Source organism: Mastigoproctus giganteus, chromosome 6 (genome assembly GCF_048544385.1).
Source record: "Mastigoproctus giganteus isolate SK-2022 chromosome 6, ASM4854438v1, whole genome shotgun sequence".
Lineage (NCBI taxonomy): Eukaryota > Metazoa > Arthropoda > Arachnida > Uropygi > Thelyphonidae > Mastigoproctus > Mastigoproctus giganteus.
This window is the reverse complement of record NC_143580.1, coordinates 209667856-209693986: the sequence shown is the minus strand read 5'-3', so window position 1 is coordinate 209693986 and position 26131 is coordinate 209667856. Positions and strand designations below refer to the sequence as shown.

The 26131-nt window shown below is 36.4% G+C and overlaps 1 protein-coding gene across 1 annotated transcript in view; it reads right to left on the bottom strand.

Annotated features, from left to right (window-relative positions):
- Nucleotides 1–6455: 6455 nt before the first annotated feature.
- LOC150084915 (gem-associated protein 6-like) overlaps nt 6456–26131 on the bottom strand; it is a 50294-nt gene continuing 30618 nt past the window's right edge. Inside the window, exon 2 of the mRNA XM_090375644.1 lies at nt 6456–6900. Within this exon, the coding sequence (XP_090231770.1) occupies nt 6528–6900 (373 nt within the window). The 3' untranslated portion in view covers nt 6456–6527. The remainder of the gene's footprint in view (nt 6901–26131) is intronic.

Genomic DNA, 26131 nt, shown 5'->3' with positions numbered 1-26131 from the left:
AACATTGCATAGTCCACCCACATCAATTGGATGCACTTCCTTATATTTTATGTGTTTCTTAACTAACAGCATAACCCCTCCTCCCTTCCTAGCTATCCTTTCTGTACACATTGTACTCCCCAAATTCCATTTCTGCACTGCTTATGTCTGTGTGACACCATGTCTCTGATATCCCAACAATATCTGCCTTTGATGTCTTGACTAGCACTTCAAGCTCATCAAATTTATTAACTATACTCCTAGCATTGGTGTACATGCAAGTATACATGCACCTGTTTCTACTCTTAGTTACCCTAACACAGCCTGTGTATTTACTTGTTCCACTATAACTCCCAGTAGTCCTGGAAATTCCCATTGCCTTGTTTTGCAGGCTGCTACTCAATTGCATTTCAATAGAAGTAGTGCAAGAATCACTTTTACCTCTGCCAGCAGCTACTGTTAATCTATTAGTCTGTGTATCCCTCCAAGCTAGCAGTTTTCCAACCCACTTAACTCTGCCTCGATAGCATCAGCAAATATTCTTGCCCCCTTTCTATTTAAGTGTATCCCATCCCTGTAGAAGCAGTCTCTCCTGTTAACAATCACAGACCAGGCAAAAAAAATTCTACCCCTTGAGCCTTGCACAGTCTCTCCAAGGCCGAATTGATCGACAAGGCTCTCATCATATACTCCCTCCTATCGTGTCTGGGCAGAATTGCAGGCACTTTCAAATTCAACCCTAACTCACGGCTTTTTTTCAGCACTGTCTTGTACTTGTTATATACCATTAAAAAAACCCCACAAGGAAGATTCCAACTTAGATGAATAAGGAAGTTTCCAGATTACTTGAACAGAAAAAGATGGCATGGAAAAGTTACAGAGCAATAAAAAGTACTAAGTCTATAATAGCTACAAATTGATCTGTAATAGTGCCACAGAAAAGGTTAGGCTGGCAAAGACAGATTATGAGAAATCGCTAGCAAAAAGTGGGGATTTAACCCCGGGGGCTCACATCTGGTGAGTATGGGCTTGGCACACCCAGGGTTCTGAGCTGGATATCATCATTCTTTATTTTCTTCGTGATTCCCTTCTACTTTTGACTCTCTCAGGGTAACTTGGGAATTTTTTTTATTTTTTTTTTCCTGGTGCAGCATAAGCCTCAGGCTTCCTTGCACCATATGGCTATTAATAATAACAATAATAATAATAAGGAATTCTTCACATACATGCGAAGAAGAGAAATCCATGCTGTGACTGCAGTATAAGTGAATTCCTGTCTAGATCCTGCATTACTTGATTAACCAGAAACTTCATTTACTCCAGAACAGAAGTTAAGCTAACAGGTCGTATCACTACTCGTGTCACTGTTTGATCTCCCCTTATGAATTATGGATACATCTGCACATCTCCAGTCCCTAGGGACTTCTGAATCCAAAGATGCTCTCATAATTATGACTAAGGCCCCCTAATATAATTGGATAAATCCCAATTACCCCATGCACCTTTTTTACGTTAAACTTCAACAATTTCCCTTCCACTTTCCTCTCAGTTATCACAAAATTAGTTTCGTGTTAAATTTTGAACTTCTGGAATTCCTCTCTCAAAATAATTCCTCATGCATGAATGTAGATGCAAAATATCTATTCAGCAGGATCATCAAGTGGACTAATGTCATTCAACTCCTTCTACTGTTAATTTAAATCTTTGCTGACTTTCTTTGCCAGACTTTTCGTAATCTGCCTTAGCTTGACTAACCTCCTTTGTGACTTTATTACAGAATAGTTTATATCTACCATAGGCTTCTGTATCACCTGATAATTTAAATGCATCCCATGATTTTTCTTCTCAGCCACAAGTCTCATCAGATCATTTGACATCCACTTAGGTCTGAGCCTGGAATGGTATTTCTTGGTATGAAAAAGCTTAGTAACTTCTACAATTACTTCCCTAAATGCTTCCCATTTAGAATTTCCTACTGGTAACAATCATGAAATAGTCCCACTGTATAAAATTTAAAAACTGTCTGAGACCTCTGTAGTCACCCGTACAAAAGCCCTTCCCTTTATCTTTACATCAGCACACTGTGATCACTGTCACCCAGAGGGTCTTTTATCTGGAGGTTCTTAATGTATGAAGAATCACTGCTGATATCAAATCAAAGTATTGCTTCCTCTTGCCTCTCTAATATGCTGCTCTGCAAAACAGCCATCCAGTAAATTCGGTCTTGTGGAGTTCCATCAATATCTAAAATTAAAATCCCCCATTATAAGACATTCTGAGTTACCTTAGCCCACTCTCTCTATATACTTGCTTGTTATACTCATCACAGTTTTTTATACTAATCATCAGGTTTATTCCACATATGAAGATTGCTGCTAAATGCAATAATTTTCACTTTAGGTGCTAACTGCAACCAAAATTAAAATAAAAAATTGAAGAAAACTATGAAACTATAAAATGAGGGGGAAATGAAAACCAAAATTAACAAGCAAGAGTGGGTACCCAAGTCAGGAAATCTGAGCTACTGCTTGAGTTAGTTATATCCTGATTATGTGTTTTCAGTTCAATTTGTATTTATTGTTCACACTGGTGTATACACTGCCACTTTGTTGGTTATTATGAGGAGTATTAATTTCAGTAAACATGATAGAAATGTAAATGATCAGGAATTTTCACAGCAGCTGATGGCCTGTGATAAATTTGTCACTCTGGTTCCCCAAAAGTTTCTTTTTTGAAAGTAGGCAGCAATCACCCCATATATCTTCTTTGGGTTGGGGCAATGAAACTGCACATCACGTACAAAGATAAAAGGATAATGCAAGATTTCAAAATCACTGAAAGCCTAACTGCCATATTACCCTTTTGTACATATTCAAATCAACTTCCTTTCGGGGTTTTTCCAGTCTGGGAAACGAAACAAAAAAAAAAAAAAAAATGGGCATACAGAGCTACATCTGGTGAATCATGAGTTTGCTGTATTTGAGCAATTCAGTGTTTGTCCAATTAACTCTATACAAGTAGCAATGAAATGTGCCACTGCATTATCATGGTGAAGCAACCAGGAATAAAAGAAACAGGTTTCAGCCTTTTATGGAAATTCAAATAAATGCATAAAACATATAGATATTGTATATCTATTTGCAAATTAATTTCTTTACATATGTATTATATTTTTTTTTTTTTTTTTTTTTTTTTTTTGTTATTGGCACATCAGCTTCTGTGGCCATAATGCACCTTCCAAAGTTTTTGCATTTACTCTGATCCAAGCCCAAGGCGTGATTCGAACTCACGACCTTTGGGTTGCCAGGCAGGCACTTTACTCACCCGGTTGGCATATGTTTATTAAATTTCACCAAAATATTACGAAAAGTGAAACCAATTCTGACCAGTAAAATCACACAAAAGATATTAATCGGTGTGTATAACAATGAAATGAACACAGTCCAGTGAATGTGTAGGAAACAAAGTTGCCAAAGCAACTTTGTTTTCAATAAAAAAAAAGTCATTCCCTTGCTTCCTTGACCCTTTGTTTAAAAGGGAAACAAAAGGAGGCAGGAAAGCACATGGGCAATGCAATATGGTCTCAGATGCTAATGTGTATGGAAGTTTTACTTAAATGAGTAAGAGATTACCTCAATCTTTTGTGTAGAATGCTTCCAGTCAATGCCCTCCAAATGTAACGAATAAAATAAACGGATATAAAAACTTAATGAATTCTTTCACTAATAGAAATATGACCAATTCGACACGCAAAGCAAACAAAAGCCCACATCCGACCCAGAAGCACATCAAACCAACTCAGCAAGACCATGAGTGTGAGAAGACATTGTGTCAAAATAAATAATTTAAAATCGGAAAACTGCTTACGAGAATAAAAAATTTAAATCGTAATTAAAAATTTGGATGAACACACAAATTAAATGAAATTCATAGCTTTCCCTTCGTTTAATTTGGTGTATTAAATTTGTATCTAAAAGCTTAACTGCATGTATAATACAGTAGAACCTGGATAAGAAGTTTTCCAAGGGACCAGAGGTTTAGAACTTCTTAGAAGGGAAAATGATCTAAGGTATGAAATATTAACTACACAAATAAAAATGAAAAGATATGCATACACAAGTTAAAGATCATTTTTAAGTACTATTTCAGAATTTACAAATATTTCACTCTGCCTATGGAAAACATTTTTAACCTGAGGATTTCTAATTGGTTAACATTCTATTAATTAACCTCCTTACCAAGTTGTAAGGATGAGCTCCTTTGGAGTTCCAACATACCTTAAAAGGTCACAATTACAATAAGACAGAGCAACAATCCACTAAGTAATTCAGAACAGCTGGCAGCTGTTAAGAACTGGAAAGTTGAACATCAGAACTTACTTAACTGCATGTGCTTAACGTGGTCAATACTATCCAATTATAGATATCGATATAAACAATAGCAATATGTCACTTCCATTATATCAAAATGTTTATACTAAAAAGGATTTAGCACTGAAAACAAACAAACAAACAGTAAATTCACTAATCGAACAAGTTAGTGCCAAGCATCATTTTAGTTCGTAATAAATCGCCAAAGTAGGTGAAATAGCATCATTTTTGTGATATCTCATATTGTGAATGCCTTCATATTGTTTAATATTAAAAATAAAGAATTTCTATATTTAAAAAATGTATTAAGTGGGAAAATGTCATTATAATAATACAGTGTAATAATAATTACTCCACATCATCAGGCATAGGTGCCTCCGTAGCCAGGTGGGAAGGAGCAGCAGTGCATAGCACACGCTTCTTGATTAGACCGGGGTTCAAGGTCACCACCAAATACGGAGGATGTGGAAAGGTCAGAATGACCACCGCATATCCGGAGCAATATGGCCTTAGTTGCTAATGCTCCTAAAAACCAAATAACAAACAAACAAACCATCAGGCATCTCTCATATTGTGGATTTATACTTTCAACTGGGTTGTCATCATTGCAACACCAGGATACCTGCCCACCCATTGATGAGGAGCCAATAAGCTCTGAAACAGTGATGGATGATGGTATCTGCTGAGAATAAGTAACAATAGTCTTCTCCTATGGTGAAGCGCTACTTATTCGGGGTAGTGCAATATCATGGCAACTCGTGAAGGTATTCACAATATGAGATATACTTAATGATGCCAATTTATAACTACTTTTGTAGTTTTCTATGTACAGAAATGATGCAAATGCACTAACTTGTATATTAATAATACAGTGTGTAATCTTTATCAAGAACTTTTTATGCAGGAAAACTTTTTACCTGGGAAAATACATTACAGCATATAGAGCTGAAATTGGGACTTAAGAAACCAAACCTAGTACAGGAGAAAACTTCTTATGCAGGAATTTCTTATCTAGATTCTACTGTATATATAATTTCTCAACATTCTAAATTATTGGCATATTTTAACATGCCTATTTCTTGAATTGCATGTAAGGCTTTAATGTAAAATTCCTAAAAAATTTTAAGTTAGTGAAGAATTAGTATGTATCTATAAGCTCCTTATGTAATGTTACTTTTATAGCTTGGCAATTCTTTGCTTCATGGCATTGCTACAGTACTTCATAGTGACTTGAACCACTCAGTTCTGATTTTCTTAAATGGCACCGAAAATAGGAGAGAGAGAGAGAGAGAGAGAGAGAGAGAGTGTGCAACATCAAAATTTGCAGTGTAAATATTGGGAGAATGGCTAACAGTTAGGGCAAATCAGAGCTCTTGATTGACTCTGATCATCATGTTTCAGAGATGATCAAAAAAGTGGCAGCTGTGTTTTTATGTGGCAAAATGTAATGTCTTCAGAAATAGCAACCCCAAAATAACTTATACACTTGGTAGGGTTGAATTAAAAAAAGTAGAAGAAAGAAATTTTGGAGTTATGACATGGCTCTACATGAAGTTCTCCAGACAGTGTAGAGAGGCAGCACAGAAAGCCCATGGTGTCCTATCACTGAATTATCAAACATTTGCTTGTAGAAATAGGGAGATCATAATCCCACTGCATAAAGCAATTATAAGACTGCTCCTTGAATACTGTGTCTAAGTTGGAGAACCACACCTAAAAAAAAATCTAACTTCTTGACAGGATCAAAAGATAGACAACCTGCTTAGCGATATCTGCAAAAGGACACTTATACAGGGTTATTCAAAATGAAGTCCGGAATTGTGTACAGGAATACAATTCAAACCCCGGACTTCATTTTGAATAACCCTGTATGAAGAAAGATTCTGAATATGTGGGCTAGAACTTGGCAACCAGATATTTTAGACGGAACCTGATTGACTTCTACAAGGTTCTAAGAAAGAATAGTAAAATGAATGAAGGCAAAGTTTTCAGTTATAGGTGATTCCAGAACTATGGGTCATAAATTCATTACATGGAAGGATATTCAGACCAGATTCTAAGAATCTCTTTTTTCCTGACAGCTCAGGGAAATTGAAAGGTCCAGAAAATTTGCAAAATACTATTTTAATTTATTAACCCAATATTCTGTTTTGTATAATACAAAAATTCTTTATTTGCTCATAAATTCAGTTCATGACTGTTCCTTGGCATTGATTTAATCAGTTCTTGAATTTTCCCCAATATTATTTCATTTGTACTAAAACAGTGTTCAGTTCCATAAGGGGGAACAATTGTCAAAGCTCCTGCCACTACTATTTCTTCTCCATTGTCTTTTACAGGTAGTCTATTTTTCAAAAGCCAAGATATTATGTCAGCTTTTCGTTGGGAGATTTCTTTTGAATTGATTCCTTGTGTAGGTACATTAAATAAAGTTTCTAGTTGCAATTTATATTTTTCATCTTCACTCAAAATTTCAATTGCTTTCACTGCATGGCCCATTACTATTTCCACATACTTCACTTGCTGGTCTTCAAATGTGACGAGGACAATACTGTAAAGAAAAAAAAAATATATATATATAATACCATTAACATCTTTAGTAATTACATTTAATAAATGCAATTAAGATATTCAGGTTGATAAAAGAATTGATGCAAATGGCACCTTTAAATGTGTCTGGCATTAGATGCACATGGTCATTTTTCACTCTATTCATTGGAAAGTTCCTAAATTTTTAATGCAACTACTGGATTAAAAACTTTTCTTGGAAACTAGTGTATTTACGTCTGGTTGAATAGCGATTTTAGGGTGCAAAGGAGTTAAAAAAAAATTCGGGTTGATACATATATCACACGCCTACTTGTGGGTTTAAAACAGTTTTATATATAAAAAATTAATGACATGTAAATTTAATTAAACATTGTCAAATATTGGAATATTTAAATTAAAAAATTCTATACCCAAAATATAAACCTAGTCTTTTTTTTTTACATTGTGTTTATATTTGCAATAAGCACATATTGCAAACATGAGTTCCTTACAGTCAGGTTAGAACAATGATGAAACATGGCAAACACAATTTCATGGAAAGTTTGTATTTTGTGTATTAAAAAAGATGCTTCTTGTAATCTGCCTCAGTTTGTCTAACCTCTTTTGTGACTTGATTACAGACTAATTTATATCTGCCATAGGCTTCTGTGTCACCTGATAATTCATATGGATCCCATACATTTTTCTTCTCTGCCAGAAATCTCATCAGATCATCTGGCATTTGGGTCTAAGCCTGAAACAGTATTTCTTAGTTGGTATGAAAAGCTAAGTAGGTCCTACAATTACTTCCCTGAATATTTCCCATTTAGAAATTGCCATTGGTAAAATATCATCAGATGGGCCCACTGTATAGAATTTAAAAACTGTCTGAAACCACTGTAGTCACCCTTACAAAAGCAAAACCCCTTACCTTTATCCTAGACAGTAGTTGTCTTTAAATAAATCCAAATGGAGCACACTGTGATCACTGTCATCTAGATCTTTTACCTGCAGGTTCTTAATGCATGAAGAATTGCTGCTGATAATCAGATCAAGAGTACTGCTGCCTCTCTAACATGCAGCTGCAGAAAAGTCATCCAAGAAATCCACAAAAGTCTTGCTAGTGTGTTAATGACAAACCAACAAATTTCAGTCAACATCTGGAAAGTTAAAATCCTCATTATGAGATATTCTGATTTGCTGGGCCACTATTTCTCTGTATAGCTGCTCAGTACACTCTTCACATTCATTACCTATAATACACTCCTACTCTCATATTTGTTTCCCCAGTGCTTATGTCACACCAGATTGACTCAACATTGCACTGGCCACCCATGTCAACTAGATGCACTGCCTTAGATTTAATATGCTAACTAAGAGCATAATCCCACCCCTCCTCCTTACAGTCAGGTTAGAACAATGATGAAACATGGCAAACACAATTTCATGGAAAGTTTATGTATTTTGTGTATTAAAATACAAACATTTATGTACACATTGTACTTCCCATATTCAAATTCTGCATCCCTTATGTCTGATTCACACCAGCTCTCTGACATTACCCACAATGTATGCTTTTGATGATAATCATTATTTCAAATTAGAGTGTTGTTACTTGAGCAAATGCATTCATATTGGTAACCCATCCATCCATTATAGTATCCAAAAAAATAAATAAATAAATAAGAAAGTTGGTAAAAAACATAGGAATTAATCTAAACCTTAAACAGAAACTAGATATCTGTAGAACACCAGAAAAGGGTGAAAATTCTAATGTATTTATGAAGAGCACAATCTTGACTCCCAAAATTTATGATATAACAACATGGAAAAAAAAGTGCCATTTTAAAATTAAAGCATTAATTTTAGCATTAAAGAAAGTATAGTAGTACACATTTGAGATAACCATGGTAGAGTCCAAATGACCACTACATACAAAGGGTACTAGGAAAGTTTTGCAATACAGCTTTGTTTATTTAATTTTTTCAAAGTAATTTCCTCTACATTCAATACACCTCTCCATCCTCCGAAACCAATCTTTAAACCAGTTCTGCCAAGTTTCACTAGGGAGTAAAGCACACTCGTTGTCCCAAGCCCGTAGAAGGTCCTCATCACTGGAAAACCGCCTCCCTTTTAGCTTCATTTTCACATGCGGGAACAGTGCAAAGTCGCAGGGAGCAAGCTCTGGACTGTAGGGAGGGTGCTCGAGAAGTTTCAGTCCTGTCGTGGTCAAATATTCGGTGCAGGCTTTGGCGCGGTGAGCTTTAGCATTATCGTGATGGAGGTACCAGGTGTCCATTCTTGACTTTGGCCGCAGGTTCTTCATAGATCCAATGAAGTGCATCTAGTGCAGGCATTGTTCAGTATACCACTTAGCTGTGACTGTCTTCTGCGTGTCCAAAACGACACGTTCCACAATTCCACTCGATTTGAAAAATACAGCTATCATTTTCTTCTTTACAGATCGGGATTTTCTGACAATTACGGGTGTATCGTCATCATCATCAAAGACCCAAACTTTGTTTTGAGCCTTGGTCGGCAGATCGTAATAGTACAGCCAAGTCTCGTCACCTGTCATGATGTTGTTCACATACCGAGATTGTCCCTTATCAAACTTTTTTAACATCTCCCGGCACCAAGTCACACGTCGTGTCATCTGCTCTTCAGTCAGTTGATGCGGCACCCAGAGAGAACAAAGTTTCTTCACGTGCAAATGATCTTGCAGAATCGAACGAATTGCTGGTGCATTTAGGCCCAAAGTATCCTCTATCTGTTGGTAGGTCACTCGCCTGTTTTCGTCAAGCATTTTCCTCACAGCAGTAACGTTTTCCTCCGTAACTGACGTTCGTGGCCTTCCCGCCTCTCAGAATCCTCCAGAGTGAAATTTCCCCTTTGGAATTCTCTATACCACCTGAATATCGTTGTACGATGTGGACAATCATCATCTAGTGCAAGAGTCATTTCTTCTAAGCACTGGTCTACGGTTAAACCACGCACGAAATAATACCGCAAAACTGTCCTTATCTCATTTCGTGACCACGATGCCATCGCAAGCACTTTACACTCTCACTACTAATGAATAACTGAGCCCATCGACTTGGCGCGGCAGCTACTATGCACGTATGAAGATGTCTCAACATGCAGCAACAAGCAGCTTCCTGTGATTCATTGTTGCGTCATATTGCAAAACTTTCCTAGTACCCTTTGTATAGGGATATTCTTGTATTCTCTATCTTATAAACTCCTCCGACAATATGTGGCCATTACAGGGTATAAGCAATAAAATGAAATAAATAATTGTCATTTTATTTATTTTATTATTTATCAAAGTAATGTTCATACAATCAGCAAATTCATGTGGCTGGCACCTCCAATCTCAAGAGATGCCAGATAACTGGGCTTATTCTGTATTTGGGGTAGGGGAGGAGGATTTTTTGTTAATTTAATAAATAAAATTAGAAAAATATTATATTTAAATGTTTAGTTTCATGCTTTGTATATTAGCATATAATTTAATTAATAAAACGGCCTAAAAATATCAAAAACCCACTAAAAATCTGCAGTTTCACTGGCTATATTTTCTAAATATAGTCAGTGAATTAGTACTATATTTTCTAAAATAAACAAAGGTAATTCTGAACAATGAAGACTACAGCAAAATCAAATCTCTCCCATGTGATTATTCTACTCACAACTCTGACCAAAGATGCCATTGCCAAGGATGAAAGAAGAAAATCCACTCTCAAAGCTCCTGGAAGAAAATAGGACTAATGATGATCTATGCATGGATCTTATCCCTACCTCATCTCTGTTAATGTAAAAAAACACAGACTTGATTTCCCATCAAAATCTATTATCATCAATTGCAGATTCCTCGGTCAAAAGGGCCCCAATTAACAAGATGGCTCCCAGCCCTTAGCCCAGAGGGTCTCAAAGTTTTCAATACTGTGATTCCCTAAAATGATAAATGAATTTGTGCAACCTTCCCCAAAAATAAATGTTAATTTATATATCAATTTTTTAATTATCAACTTAAAACCTAGAGCAAAATTTTTTTTAAAAAAATTTGACTCCCCCTCTCTATCCACCAAGTTGATTACAACCTGCCAGGGGGGTCATGACCCACAGTTTAAGAACTCCTGCCTTAGCTTACAAATTATAAATGGTTAAAAATTCCTGCAATATCATTTTAAAACTGGCACACAATTCTTCTTCACATCAGCAAAAGCTTAATTGAAAAACTTAAGCAAAAGCTTAATTGATCTGATGCTGGACCATCAGATCTGCCTATGGTTTACTAGACCTATATCCATTAATTGACTTCCCCGTAATTAATTTGGATCTGTTTTTTAGTCAACATGATAAAGTTCAGTAAGGGTTTAGTACCAGTCTCAGCATGAAGATCTCATACTCCTTGATGATGGAAATCTCCATGGTTTCTCTAGATTCCAAGTTTTTGGAACCCATACTTGGATTCTGGAGAAGATGCACATTGATGTCACACAGAAATGCACAAATTCTTTCTATCAGAGTTCATCAGAATTCAAAATGAATTCTGATGAACTCTGATAGAAAACATCTTGACTTACCAGATTTACTGCTCACCAGAATAGATAGTGGGATCCATAGGTCAAGTTAGATGTTTGTTATTTGGTTTTTAGGAGCATTAGCAACTAAGGCCATATTGCTCCGGGAATATGCGGTGGTCATTCCCTGACCTTCCCCCATCCTCCGTATTTGGTGGTGACGGGATTGAACCCCGGTCTAATCAAGAAGCGTGTATTACGCCCTGCTGCTCCTTCCCACCTGGCTACAGAGGCGCCATGGTCAAGCTAGAGAAAGCCCATGGAATATCATAGGAATGATATTAAATTTCAAATCTTAACATTATATTCTTCAAACTGACATCAGCAAGCTTAATGCTGATGGTATTTTTCCTCTTGCTCAGGCTACACACATAAGGGGCCTTAAACTCAAACTGAAGGAGGATGGTTGCAGGAGATTTGTGCAGAAGCTTGCCTCCAGCTGGTGTGATTGTTGTAATGAACTTCCATCTGTTTTTGCATAAATGGGTAGTTCAAATAAATTCAAGAATTAGACAAACCAATGGAGAAAATTGACTGGTGATGTGGAAAGGGTTTTTTTTTTTTTTTTTGACTGATACTTTAAAAGCTTCTTGCATCATTTATCAATATTAATACTAAAGCTAAGCAGTGGCAAATGATACAAGAAAGCAAGCTTATATAGCACCAAACAAAAAAAATCATGACACCATCCACTTCACTTCCTCCAATAGTTTGTCTAGTTCTTCCTTGAATTTATCTAAACTACCAACTTCCACAACAACAGATGAAAGTTTTGTCCCAACAATCAACCACCTGCTAGCTAAAGGCAAACTTCGGCACATCTATTCTGCAACATTCCTTCCTCAATTTCAATTTATAGCCCCTCATGTATGTGGTCTGAGGAAGAATCCCATCAGCACTGAGCTTGCTCAATCCATTCAAACCTTTGAACACCTCAATCAGATAACCTCGGGCAAGGTGATCTGACTGAGGACGTCTGGAGATGCTAGTCTCCAAACGCTGCAGTTTCAGAAGCCATTCTTGGTAAGAGCACCCCTTTGTTCCGCTCACCAATCTCATTGCACTTCTCTGTACTAAATTTGGCAGTTCCACATCCTTCCTAAAATGAGGCCTCCAGACCTGTATGCAGTACTAAGATATGGTCTGACCATTGCCTTATACAATGGAATAATCACCTCCTTATCCCTGATAGTAAAATTCCTGTATACCATTGACTGTCTGCATTGCTCAGAAAACTTCATATCTGACTGCACAATTATCCCCATGTCTTTCTCATTTTGCACTACTCTGAGTGTAGTACCACACCATTGGTATGTTACTCTGCAATTACTGCTATTCATATGCAGAACTTTGCATTTATCGATGTTAAACTTCAATTGCCATTTCTCGGCCAATCTGCCCAACTTTTTTTTTAGATCCCGTTGCAGTAGCATACTGTCATTAACCATCCTGCCAACCTTTGTATCATATTAACTTGGTTAAGCCTGATATGCCTTCATCAATATCATTGATAATAGAAAACTACAATGGGCCCAACATCAAACCTTGGGGGACTCCACTAATAACATTAGTCCACATAGAGCAGTGTTTACCATTCCCATTTTCTCCTACTCAATTATGCCTTTATCCATAGCAGCAACTTGCCCTTAATGTAACACTACTCCAATTTGTTCAGCAGTCTTATGTGCAATATATATATGATATCAAAATCTTTCCTGAAATCCAAATATATGATATCAAAATTATTTTTTGCATCCAATTCTTTTGTGACTACATCATAGTAACCAATCAAATTGGTCAAAAAAAAAAAAAAAAAAGAATTCCCCTTAACAAACAAACAAACACATGCTGCATTTGAAGTATAATTGCAGCCTTATTTAGATGATCCTGCATTACTTCTTTTACCAGTGATTTCTCATATTTTTCCAAAATGTTTCCCATATTTTCCCTGGAAGAGAAGTTAAACTAACAGGTCTGTAATTACTTGTGTCACCCTTTGTGAATTGGGAATACATTCTCACATCTCCAATTCGTGGGAAATTCCCCTGAATCCAAGGATGCTCTCATAATTATGCCTTTCTTATGTTTAACTTCAACGAGTTCTCTTCCACTTTCCTCTCAGTTATTACAAAACATTTGCTTCCCTTAGAACTTGATAAACTTTTGTCATTCCCCTCCCGAAAGAATTCCTCAGTGTGAATGTAGATGTAAAATACTCATTCAGTTTGTTAGCAACCTGAGCAGAATCATCAACAGTCAAACCATTGTTATCAAGTGCACCAAAGCAATCAATCCCCTGCCTTCTACTGCTTACATAAGTAAAGAAGTCTCTGCTGTTTTTCTTTTGATCCTTAACCAAAAATTTCTCATAATCTGCCTTCGTTTGCCTGACCTCCTCTGCAAGTTGATTACAGACTAGTTTATATCTACCATATGCTTCTGTATTGCCCGATAATTTATATGCATCCCATGCACTTTTCTTCTCTGCAATGAGTTTCATCAGTTCATCTGACATCCATTTAGGCCTAAATCTTGAAGAATATTTCTTAGTTGGTATGAAAGGCTTAGTAGCTTCTATGATTAATTCCTTAAATTATTATTAGCAATATGGTGCAAGGAAGCCTAAGCTGGACTTATGCTGCACTAAATGTTTCCCATTTAGAATTTGCTGGTGGTAACATCAGTTGGTCCCACTGCATAGAATTTAAAAACTGTCCACTGTAGTCATCTTTATGAAAGCAAAAATCCCTCCCTTTACCTTTGATGGTAGTTACATCTTTAAGTAAATCCCAAATCAATACACTGTGTTCACTGCCATCTAGTGGCTCTTTTATCTGCAGATTCTTAATGCATTAATAATCACTGCTGATAATCAGGTCAAGAGTATTACTCCCTCTTATTGCTTCTCTAATATGCTGCTGTAGAAAACAGTCATCCAATGTTTGTTTGTTATTTGGTTTTTAGGAGCATTAGCAACTAAGGCCATATTGCTCCGGGGATATGCGATGGTCATTCAATGACCTTTCCACATCCTCCATATTTGGTGGTCACGGGCTCGAACCCCAGTCTAATCAAGAAGTGTGTGCTATGCACTGCTGCTCCTGCCCACCTGGCTACGGAGGCGCCAGTCATCCAATAAATTCACAAATGTCTTGCTAGTCTGTGAGTGACCAACCCACAAGTTCCAGTGAATATCAGGAAAGTTAAAATCACCATGCAAGGCTTTGGTCCTTAATACTTTTACAGCATGTCAGGGGTAAACCTTAAGAAGCAATCAATCAAGGATATTTCCAGAATAAATGGTCACTCCCTTGGTGTTATAAACCATAACAAAAACCATATTTTGTTCTTGTTCAGCAAACTGAACAAGAAGCAAAATACCCAATTCACTAGCAAATGCCAATGAAAGAACACTAATGTGAAGCCTATGTAAACCTCTCCTATATAGGTCTTCCACATTGGCTGTGGTATATTCATCTGAAACTTACAATTGTCAAGGATTGTTTCAGCTGGATTCTAAAAATCTCTTAGAGACTCTTAAGCATTCATTTGAAACTCAAAATCATAGCGGTGCTATATATCAATTAGTGTGGATTCGACAAGACCAGTGGGGAAGGGGTTAAGAGGATTTATTATCAAAATGAAGGAATGAAGGAACTTAGCAAGGGTGTACAATAAGGGAAATCAGCCAAGTCAGCCCCATTTACCTAAAAGCTAAAATTTTAAGTTTATTTCTCAATGGGAAAATTGTTCCCCATCACTTTGTCTGAAAATATTATCATCGTTACCAATAACATGGAGTAACTTTCCTATTGTGGAAAAAAGCAGTTGGTTAGGCAAAATTTAAATTCAGAAATTGTAAAACCTAACAAGTAACACTTAGTCCAATTTTAACAACTTCAAAAATTTTATCTCAAAATAACAAGGTTTTCATGAAACGGCTGATTCTTCATATAATAGAAGTAAATTAGTCTAAAAACTTGATCGGTGTACAGTAGACTCCCAATTACCTGGAGAGACCAGGAAATTAATTTCCCCAGATAATCCTCAAAATAAGCAAAAAGTCAGGAACAATATGCATTTAATATTAAAAAAAAAAAAAAAAAAAAAAAAATTGTATAGATTCATATATTCTATTATTTATGGAAAAAGGAAAATGAAGTTTGTTTTCTTTGCATCACTGACCTTCCTAAGAATGGCAGAACGTAAATTATACAACTTCTTATCGGCAAGAACTGAAGGTTTTGAAATTTTAGATGAAGAAGCAGTTGCTGAATGGTATAATTTAGATAAAAGTTTAATCTGCCATAAAATGTTATATATCTGCTTGACTTGCTCTGCATAGTCAAGCAGAACCTTCACATGAGACAAAGCAGTACTATGTGAGATTTTATTTATTGGCAATAGATTTTCTTCAGCATCCTCTGAGTCTGTTTGGCTGTACTTCATTCATAATCCTATGCTATTTTGTTGTCATATAACATTTCATGGCAGATTAATCTTTTATCTGAATTAAACCACTCAGCAAAAATTTCTCATCTAAAATTTCAAAACCTTCAGTCTATCTTAAATTATATGATACGGCATTATTACTCTCGTCATTTAGAACTTCGTCTTTTGTAGGTACTTGTAATATTTTCCAAGAAATTTTTGTGACATTGTGCTTTTGATCGATGTCCACAATAATGAAATTTCATAAAGTGCATCCAATACTGTCATATGTTTCCAAAATAACAACAAATTATCTTCCTTGATTCATTTATGTAACAAGTTTTTTTTTATAAATTTTTGAATCTTCCCCTGGTCCACTGGTTGTATTAATACTGTCACATTTGGTGGAAAATATTTTACAAAAATCTTCCCATCATATATTTTTTAAAACATTTAAATTTAAAAATAAATTATTGTAAGTAGGGATACTGTAATTGATTTTTTAAGATATTTATATCAAATTATTTTTCGTCCCAGGTTAAACCATCCCCAGATAATCAGGAGTGTACACTCCTGATTATCTGGATATTACTCCTGTACTTCAGAAATGAACATAAATAGATTATACAAGACAACTGCAATCATACAGCCAGCAAAGCTAAACACACATACCAAAGAGTGAATACTATAAAACCACCATTTCTTTGTTGTTGTTTTTTTTTTTTTTTTCTCAAATATAATCAGTTTGTTTCAGAATAACTTTTCCACTAAGATAACTGATAACTTTTCCATTAAGATAAAAATTATTAGTTACGCAAAATTTAAATTTAGAAATCATAAAATTTAAATGATAACACTTAATTCAATTTTAATATAGAATTCAAAAATTTTAGCTCAAATATAGCAAAAAGAGGTTCAGATGACAAATGGCCTAAACATAAATTAAGTGAGTCAGACCCAGTACCTTTTAGTGTGTGTGTGTGTGTGTGTGTGTGTGTGTGTGTGTGTGTGTGTGTGTGTGTGTGTGTGTGTGTGTGTGTGTGTGTGTGTGTGTGTGTGTACATGCATGCACACGCACATACATGCATGCATGCAAGGTTTAGTCAAAAAATTTGTTGAATGCGGTAAAAAATTTATTTTATTCTGTGATAAATGTACTACAACTTGTTCCATCTACCTGCCATGGATCAAACGTTTTTGGAATGTGAATACTTTTAGGCAGTCTGTCATTGGCATTAGCATTAGTAGAGGCATTTGATGCAAGAAAGCAAGCTTATGCAGCATCAGCCAAAAAAAAAAAAATAAATAAATAAATAAATAAAAAATAACCACTTCCACTTCACCCCTCTTAGAAATACCTGTCCAGCTGAGCCTTAAACTTATTTAGGCTATCAACTTCCACGACATGGGATGGAAGTCTGTTCCAACAACCAACTACCAGCTGGCTAAAGGCAAACTTCCACACATCTATCCTACAACTGTCTTTCCTCAATTTGAATTTATGCCCTCTCAAGTGATTATTCTGAGCAAGAGGAAGAATCCATCAGCATTGAGCATGCTCAAACCATTCAAGGCTTTATACACCTCAATCAGATCACCTCGCAGGTGCCTAGTCGCCAGACACTGTAACCTGCAAAACTTAAGCCTTTCTTCGTAAGAGCAACCCTTCCATTAATCTTGTTGCCCTTCTCTGTACTCGTTCCAAAAGCTCTACATCCTTCTTAAAATGAGGCCTCCAGATCTGTATACAGAACTCAAGGTGTGGCCTGACCATTGCTTTATACAAGGAGATAATCACCTCTTTATTATAGAATTAGCGAAATAGAAAAAGAGTATCACATCAGATTAAAGCCATCAAAATACTGATTAAGCATTACATCAGTCTGTAAAACATATTACAGTATTTATTGAACTGAATACCAAGGGAATCATGTGACTAATGAAATTTAATAAGAATATGGAATATAGGTATTCAGAGTAAAAATATACCTACTCTGAATACCTATATTCCATATTCTTATTAAATTTCATTATATATATAGAGCCATAAGGCCAAGTATTTAGGTAACCTAAGTTGGGCTTCACTGCTACACCCTATAATTAAACATATAAATTATAATAAAATATAATAAAAATAAAATGATGATGAAGCAAATTACTGATAAAAGGATACATTGAATGTAACGTTGACAAGGGGCTAGCTCCACTCCATACATCCTATCAATAATTGGCTAAAGCTATCGGTTTCTGTTTGCCATTTGCCAATTTGTCTAGGTTCAAAGATTCTAAAATTATAAATTCCAGTACTCTAATATTATAGATGCAATCTAGGTTAAATTTAGCGGCACACAGGCAGAATAATTGCTAGTCCTTCTGCCAGTTTTGCTGCTAAATTTAACATAGATTGCATCTATAATATTAGAGTATTGGAATTTATAATTTTAGAATATTTGAACTTAAACTGGCAAATGGCAAACAGAAACAGATAGCCTTAGCCAATTACTGATAGGATGTATTGAGTGGAGCTAGCCCTTGTCAATGTTCCATTCAATATATCCTTTTATCAGTAATTTGCTTCATCATTTTATTTTTATTATATTATTTTATTGTCTTTTATTATAATTTATATTTTTAATTATAGGGTATAGCAATGAAGACCAACTTAGGTTCCCTAAATACTTGGCCTTATGGCTCTATACCTATATTCCATATTCTTATTAAATTTCATTAGTCATATGATCCCTATCAATAAATACTGTAATACTGTGTGTGTGTGTGTGTGTGTGTGTGTGTGTGTGTGTGTGTGTGTGTGTGTGTGTGTGTGTGTGTATTATATATATAAACAATAGGGATGAATATAAAATTTATTAGCCAGATCAGATTAATGCCATCCATAGCAGATTGTACATTACATCAGTCTGTAATCTAGTTATTATAGTAAAAGCACAATAAGTACTATACAGATGCTGAACACATATATGAACACAACAGTATACAGCTTACAGTAGGCCATAAGGCCAAAATAGCTGTATACTGTTGTGGTCGTATACATGTTCAGCATCTGTATAGTACTTATTGTTCTTTTACTATAATGACTATACAGTAAACCCCCGCTATTCGCGGGGGTTACGTTCCTGAGAAATGTCGCGAATACTGAGTTATGGCTCCCATAGTAATAAAGGGATTCCGTTCCAAAGTATGAAATATATAAGAAAAATTAGTCTGAAATTTTGTGTATGTATTATATGTACCTTCATAATATGACTATGTACATAGACAGTACATAGTGAAATGCAAACATATGGCATCGAAATGAAAATAAGAAACAATTTAGTATTAAATGTAATATTTATTAGAAATTTCAAACAAATCTTTCAAACCAGCACCTTTGGTAGCAAAAAAATTTATCCCGCCAGTGCTATCACCAGTTTCGCTAAAGTGTTGATAAAGGAGTTTTGTCTTTTCACGAATGATGAGTGAACTTCACGGAATTTTATTTTCAGTTCGGTCTTCTAAACACAGATTTAAAGCTTTTTCCATTTTTTCTAATTTAACATCACAAGTTACAGAGCAAATTTTTGAAGCAATTAGCGCGTTTTCATGGACACTACGGCGGATTTTTTCTTCCAATTTTTGATTGATCGTACCGTTGACTCATTGATTTTGTAATGTTTTGCCACTGAAGAAACACTTTCACCATTAGAAATTTTGTCTAATAACTCAATTTTATTCACTAATGTCATCACCTTCTTTGATATTTTCACATTTCCCTTGTTATTCGTAGCCATATTTTTGTACGGGTAAAAAAAAGAACTTGTCCACAATAAAGGCACTTTCTTCCGTTAACACACTCGAAAAAGTCTGTTTTACACTGCAAAACTGTAGATTTATCACTTTTGTAAGCATAACGATTTATAAATTGATAAATTTATTCAATTTATAAGCATATAAATTAAAAGCAAACGACAAAACCTTCCATGACAAGCGCATAACACATACTGAACAAGGATTAGCGAGAAACATCCACGCTCGCGATTTTGTCACCCCTCTCCCCCAACCCACTGAACACTATTTTGACCAGGAAAGATAATTTTAGCCACGCCCATGTTTTTTTATGGCGGAAAATATTCACGGCACTTTAAAATTCAACATTTTTTTAGGTTTAATTTTATATTAAATTAGCAATCGCGAATACGCGAATAGCGGGGGTTTACTGTGTGTGTATATATATATATATATATATATGTGCGCACACACACATGTGGACATGTGTTTTTGTAAAGGGCAGCTCCTAGAACGTCTGTTCAACTCTGCCTCGTATCTCTGTGAAGAACCTATCACTACAAATGGGCCAGATGTGTGTGTGTGTGTGTGTGTGTGTGTGTGTGTGTGTGTGTGTGTGTGTGTGTGTGTGTGTAACGTAGGTTTATGTGTGTGTTCTGTTGTTGTGTCTGGCCGCTTGGCTACCAGAAGCATCAGTCACCTGGAGAGATGATTCTGGGTACTCGTCCACACCATGGGAAGGTGGGCCAGTCCCAGTAAAACACGTACCATCTCAAAAGAGACTCTGACTAACCTGATGTTGTCAAAAGGTGGGCCAGGTTCCTCTGGGGGACCCATTCGAGAGGAAGAGAAAAAAAAAAAAAAAAAAAGACCAGGATAGAGAGAGGGGGGAAAAAATCTGGTGGTGTAATAAAAAAAAAATAAAAAAATTAAAAAAAAAAAAATATATATATATACACACAGGGGTGATTCCGAACTCTATCAACAAACTTTAAAGGGGTGTTCGGAGGAAGTATCTGAATGTTTGGAGATAAGGAACCAATGGTCGCTGGAGCCATGATTTAGAATAATAGGAATTTATTTGTTTAATAGTATACCCCTAAAGGCATACAACTTTGTCTACTACCCCCCCATTTCCACTCTCCTACTTTCATGTTTCTTCGTTGTGTCACACACCGCCCTGCTCATTACTTCAAGAATTAGCAGGATGGAACGTTTTACATATGCAGAGCTGGCTGATATGCACCTTGTTTATGGTAGAGCTGATTGCAATGGGAGATCTGCTAGACGTCGCCATGAAGCAAAATATCCATTGTGACAGCATCCTCATCACAGCCCATTTTTGCTGGTAGACCAAGACTACGAGAGGCTGGATCATTCCATGTTCCTATGTACAACACTGGTCATCCATGACATTTGCCAACATTCCCCTCTAAAGGTACTGGCCGTGTTGGACGTGCCTTACACGTAAGTCAATCAACTGTTTGAGGGTTGTACATGAGCAACAGTTGCACCCTTACCATTCTCAGAAGGTGAAAGAACTCCGGAAGATTTTCCGCACAGAATGGAGTTTGCGAACTGGTTTCTTCAGCGCTGTGCAGTAGACCCACAGTTTCCAGCTTATGTACTGCACACAGACGAAGCAGTCTTCACAAGAGAGGGAATGTTCAATAGCCAAAACAGCCACATCTGGGATGAGGAAAACCCACATGCAGTCCTGTGTCGGTCCTACCAGCATACATTTGCCGTTAAAATCTGGGTAGGTAACATCTGGGCAGATTAAATGGTATTGTGTACAGAGTTTTTCCTGGAAGAAGTCCTTCCCGAGCTGCTAGAGTTTGTACCTCTGGCGATCCGAAGGAGTATGTGGTTTCACCATGACGGAGTGCCACCACACTTTGCCATCAATGTTAGGAATCACCTCAATGAAAAGCTTAGACACCAATGGATCGGTCGTGGTGGTCCTGTCGCATGGCCAGCAAGATCATCTGACCTAACATCACTGGACTTTTTTTTTTTATGGGAGCATATCAAAAGTTTGGTGTACGAGACTCCTGTTCAAACTGAGATGTACTTTGTTGCTCATATTATCACAGCCTGCAAGGAGATGCGCATAACCCCTGGGATGCTAGAGCGAGTATGTCAGTCGATGGTGCACCGCTGTACACTTTTTCGCGATCTTCATGGTCAAAATTTTCAACAAATACTGTAAAGCATGTTTATTGTAATAATTAAATGCACCATAATGCAATTATCACGTCTTATTGATTTTTATATGGCCCAGCATGTTTGGTCTATTACGTAGTAAGGAGGCTTCACTGCCCACGGGTTCCCTATCTCAAACCATTCAGATACTTCTTCTGAATACCCCTTAAAGTTTGTCGGTAGAGTTCAGAATCGCCCTATATGTATGTGTATGTGTATATATATATATATATATATATATATCCAGTGGATTCCGGTTATTTGGACCACAGAGTAATCGGGGCAGCCGTTTATTTTGGAAAAATCTTAAAAATCAGAATCCAATCAAGAAAATAGCCAGAGTTTACTTCGCTTAATTGGGACAACGTGCCATTTAATCGGGGCAGGAGACCCCAGCATTGGAGATTACCCTACAACTGTCTCTGACCGTACCACGTGGTTCAGTCGGATTTCTGGAGATCACAAGCATAAAACAAAAAAAATTAGCAGTCACCTGTTTATTGGACTTTTCTGTTAGTGCAATCTATCAAAAACGGATAGTAAACTCAATCTTAGTGAATCTGCGATAATACCGACAGCTGGAATTCTGTGGGTTATTAGGGTGAAACGTGTTTAAACTTCCGTGGAATCTTCAACCATATAAAAAGATTAATTTTCAGAATCTTCTTCTCATTCCTATTTTTAAAGCTTCGTAACTTGTTCCTCCGTTCTCATTAGCGCATATCGTGTTACTTGCGATTTGTGTGAGTGTGTGCTGTGTTCTTTGTTATTGATTGCTTATCTTTTTAAATTCTAACCCCCACCCACAAATGTCAGTGAACAGAAATGTCAACTAGTTAGTATGTACATATTACAGTACGTATTAATTATTAAGATTATCATGTATATTCTTCCGAATTTCAGGTAAGGTAATAAAGGGTAAATCCGTGCTTAATATATCTTTACTTTTATAGCTTATGGAAATATTCCTCCTATTTTCACTAATTGGAATCGCCGTTTAATAGAATTAAAATTCAATTCACAAACGTGATCACAATGCCCGGCGATTACTACACATCATATAGTGAACGGTACTTTACTACGGTGACTCCATCGTAACGTGAGTTGATTGTACAGTGAACCAATTGTAAAGCGGGGGTCCATTGTATTTTTAACAATTTACGTGAAACTTTGGCTAATTGGGGCAGCTGCTTAATTGGGTCAAAATGCACTAGTCCCGATGTGTCCCAAATAAACAGAATCGACTGTATATATATATATATATATATATATATATATAATCATCAAGAATAATGCAATAGAGAAATTATATGCTATAGGGGGGAAGAAAATTAAGAATTAGATTAAATAAGATTAGATAAGACTGAATTACAATAACATGAATTATGGATCAGGGTTATGTTTATGAATTATGTTTATGCATAGAAATAAACAAATGAAAATACGGTGTACCCTGGGAGCGATATACGTTGTGAACGAAGGAGGGAAGAAAGGAACCGGAAAAAATAATTGTAACAATTCAAAAGTACTTTTCAATCGTTACAATTATTTTTTACGGTTCTTTTCTTCCCTCCTTCGTTCACAACGTATATCGCTCCCAGGGTACACCGTATTTTCATTAGTTTATTTCTATGCATAAACATCTACTTACTATATTTTATACTAATAATATTATATATATATATATATATATACACTGATGCGAAAATACAATAGTGTATTTAATGTTAGATATAAATAATAAATTATATCAGAACTGATTAATGCCATCTGTATGAGATTAAATATTAAATCTGTCTGTAAATATATAATAATATATATGGTAGTAGTTGTACTTATACCTACTTATACCTCGAAGGTGAGGTATAAGTAGGTCGGTATAATGAAGACCCATTGTAGCCTGTGATATGCCATAACCCATCCAAATATGAAGACCTATGCAATACGAGGTGTGTGTGTGTGTGTGTGTGTGTGTGTGTGTGTGTGTGTGTGTGTGTGTGTGTGTGTGTGTGTGTGTGTGTGTGTGTGTGTGTGTGTGTGTGTGTGTGTGTGTGTGTGTTTATTTAATATTTCAAGTTTATAATGATAGAATTGTATGGTATGGTTTTTGTCATGTGTACTATGTTAGTGCTATTGCACATAGGGCAATTAGACAAACGTGCATGATTTAATACAGGTCAATTAGTTCTTTTTTTAATGTAAACCCCAAACACGAGAGGTATTAGAACCTATAGTACTTAGTACCATGCTTGGGTTGGAGATTGAGAAGACTAAAGAAGATATTTGTTGACATTGGACTTGAATTTCTGTAGACTATAATTTTCAGGAAATATGTATGAAGGAAGGTTGTTCCAGAAAACGGCAGTTGAATGAATAAACAAGGAAGATGAAGTTGGTTCTGTGAGTTTGAAGTTGGACAGTAAATGGATGTTGGCTGGTGGCAGCACGTGTTCGGACTGTTTGAAAGAGAGAGCAGGAATTATAGAAGCCAATTCAGAAGAACAGTGCCCATGGAAGTATCTGTACAAGAGGCATGCAGCAGAAACAGTACATCTATGAGAGAGCGAGTGGAGAGACTCTGTTAGAGATGAATCATTAATTAACCTAACTGCCCTCTTCTGAATGGAATCAAGAAGCCTGAGAGAAGTTTTGGGAGGGGGCACCACCCCAGATGTGGAAACAATATTCCATGGCAGGGTGGATTTGCGATTTATACAGAGTAAGCAGCTGTTTGGAAGAAAAGTAACGCCGAGAGCGAAAGAGAAAACCAAGTTTTTTTAGATACAGAGGAAGCAATATTTGTAATGTGTTTGTGCCAAGAGAGATTAGGAGTCAGGGTAATCCCCAAAAGAGAGATATCATTTTGCCTAGAAATCGGAGTGCCATTAAACATAAGCATAGGAGCAGAAGAATCCTTTTTGCGAGATATAAGACAAAATTGAGTTTTAGAAGGGTTGAAATCAACGAAGTTGTCTTTGCCCCACTGGAGATCGGCATTTAAGGAATTGGTAGCAGACTTTCGAGAAGTTGAAGCTGATTAAGCAGGGCAAGGTTTCTCAAAATGGAAAGTGGAATGCAATGTGCTGTCATCGGCAAAACTGTGGATAGGATTTTCAGTCAATGGAAGAAGTTGATTAATATACAAGAGGAAAAGAGTGGCAGAAAGAACTGAACCTTGGGGGACACCGGCATTAGTGGAGAAGTTAGAAGATAGAGAGCCATCTACCATCACCCTCAGTGAGTGATCAGAGAGAAAACTGAATAACCAATTACAAAAAACAGTTGGCAAACCATAAGATGGAAGCTTGTTTAGAAGAGCTTTATGCCAAACACGATCGAAAGCCTTTGAGATGTCGAGAGCAACTGCTTATGTTTCACCAAACTATTCCATTGAATTAGTCCATAAATGGGTAACATAAGCCAGAATATCACCAGTGGATCGACACTGACGGAATCCATACTGGTGATCGTTGATCAGACGGAAGGTTTCTAGGTAGTTTAAGAGTTGGTGGTTAATTGATTTCTCCATTACTTTAGAAAGAATAGAAGTTATTGTAATGGGATGATAATTGGATGGGAGGGATTTGTCACCCTTTTTATGAACTGGCTGGATATGAGCAAATTTCCAAGCAGAAGGAAAAACACCTTTGAAATAAGAAAGTGAAAAATGGCGGCAAAGAATAGGATTAAGTTTAGGAGCACAGGTTTTGAGAACAAGTGGAGAAATACCATTGGGACCTGGAGCTTTCTTAGCATCAAGGTTCGTCAAAATCTTTCTGACACCCTTTTGATGAAAGACCACAGGAGGCATTCAATGGAGCGTGGTGGGAGGTGTTTTACCAAGATCATTAATACATGAGTTGGAAGAAAAATGGGATGCTAGCAGGTCAGCTTTATCCTTGGCTGAAGTGACAACAGAACCATCTGGTTTGGCCAGAGGTGGGAGCAGAGATGGGAAAAAGTTGCGGCCAATAGCTTTGGCAAGAGACCAGAATACTCGGCTACCATTAGGGCAAAAAGCAAATTTTCTACTCATAGCCTGTTCAAACTCTAGTTTGGACTAATTAATAACTGCTTTACAATTGTTGCAAGCTTTGGTGTAGGCAGAAAATGAAACTGAAGAATTAGAAACAAGCGAATTACGATATGCAACATTGTTCTCTTGAACAGCCTTAGCACATTTATTGGAAAACCAAGGTTTATTTGAAGGACGAGAGATTTTAAAGTGGAGTGTGGGATAAAGGATTC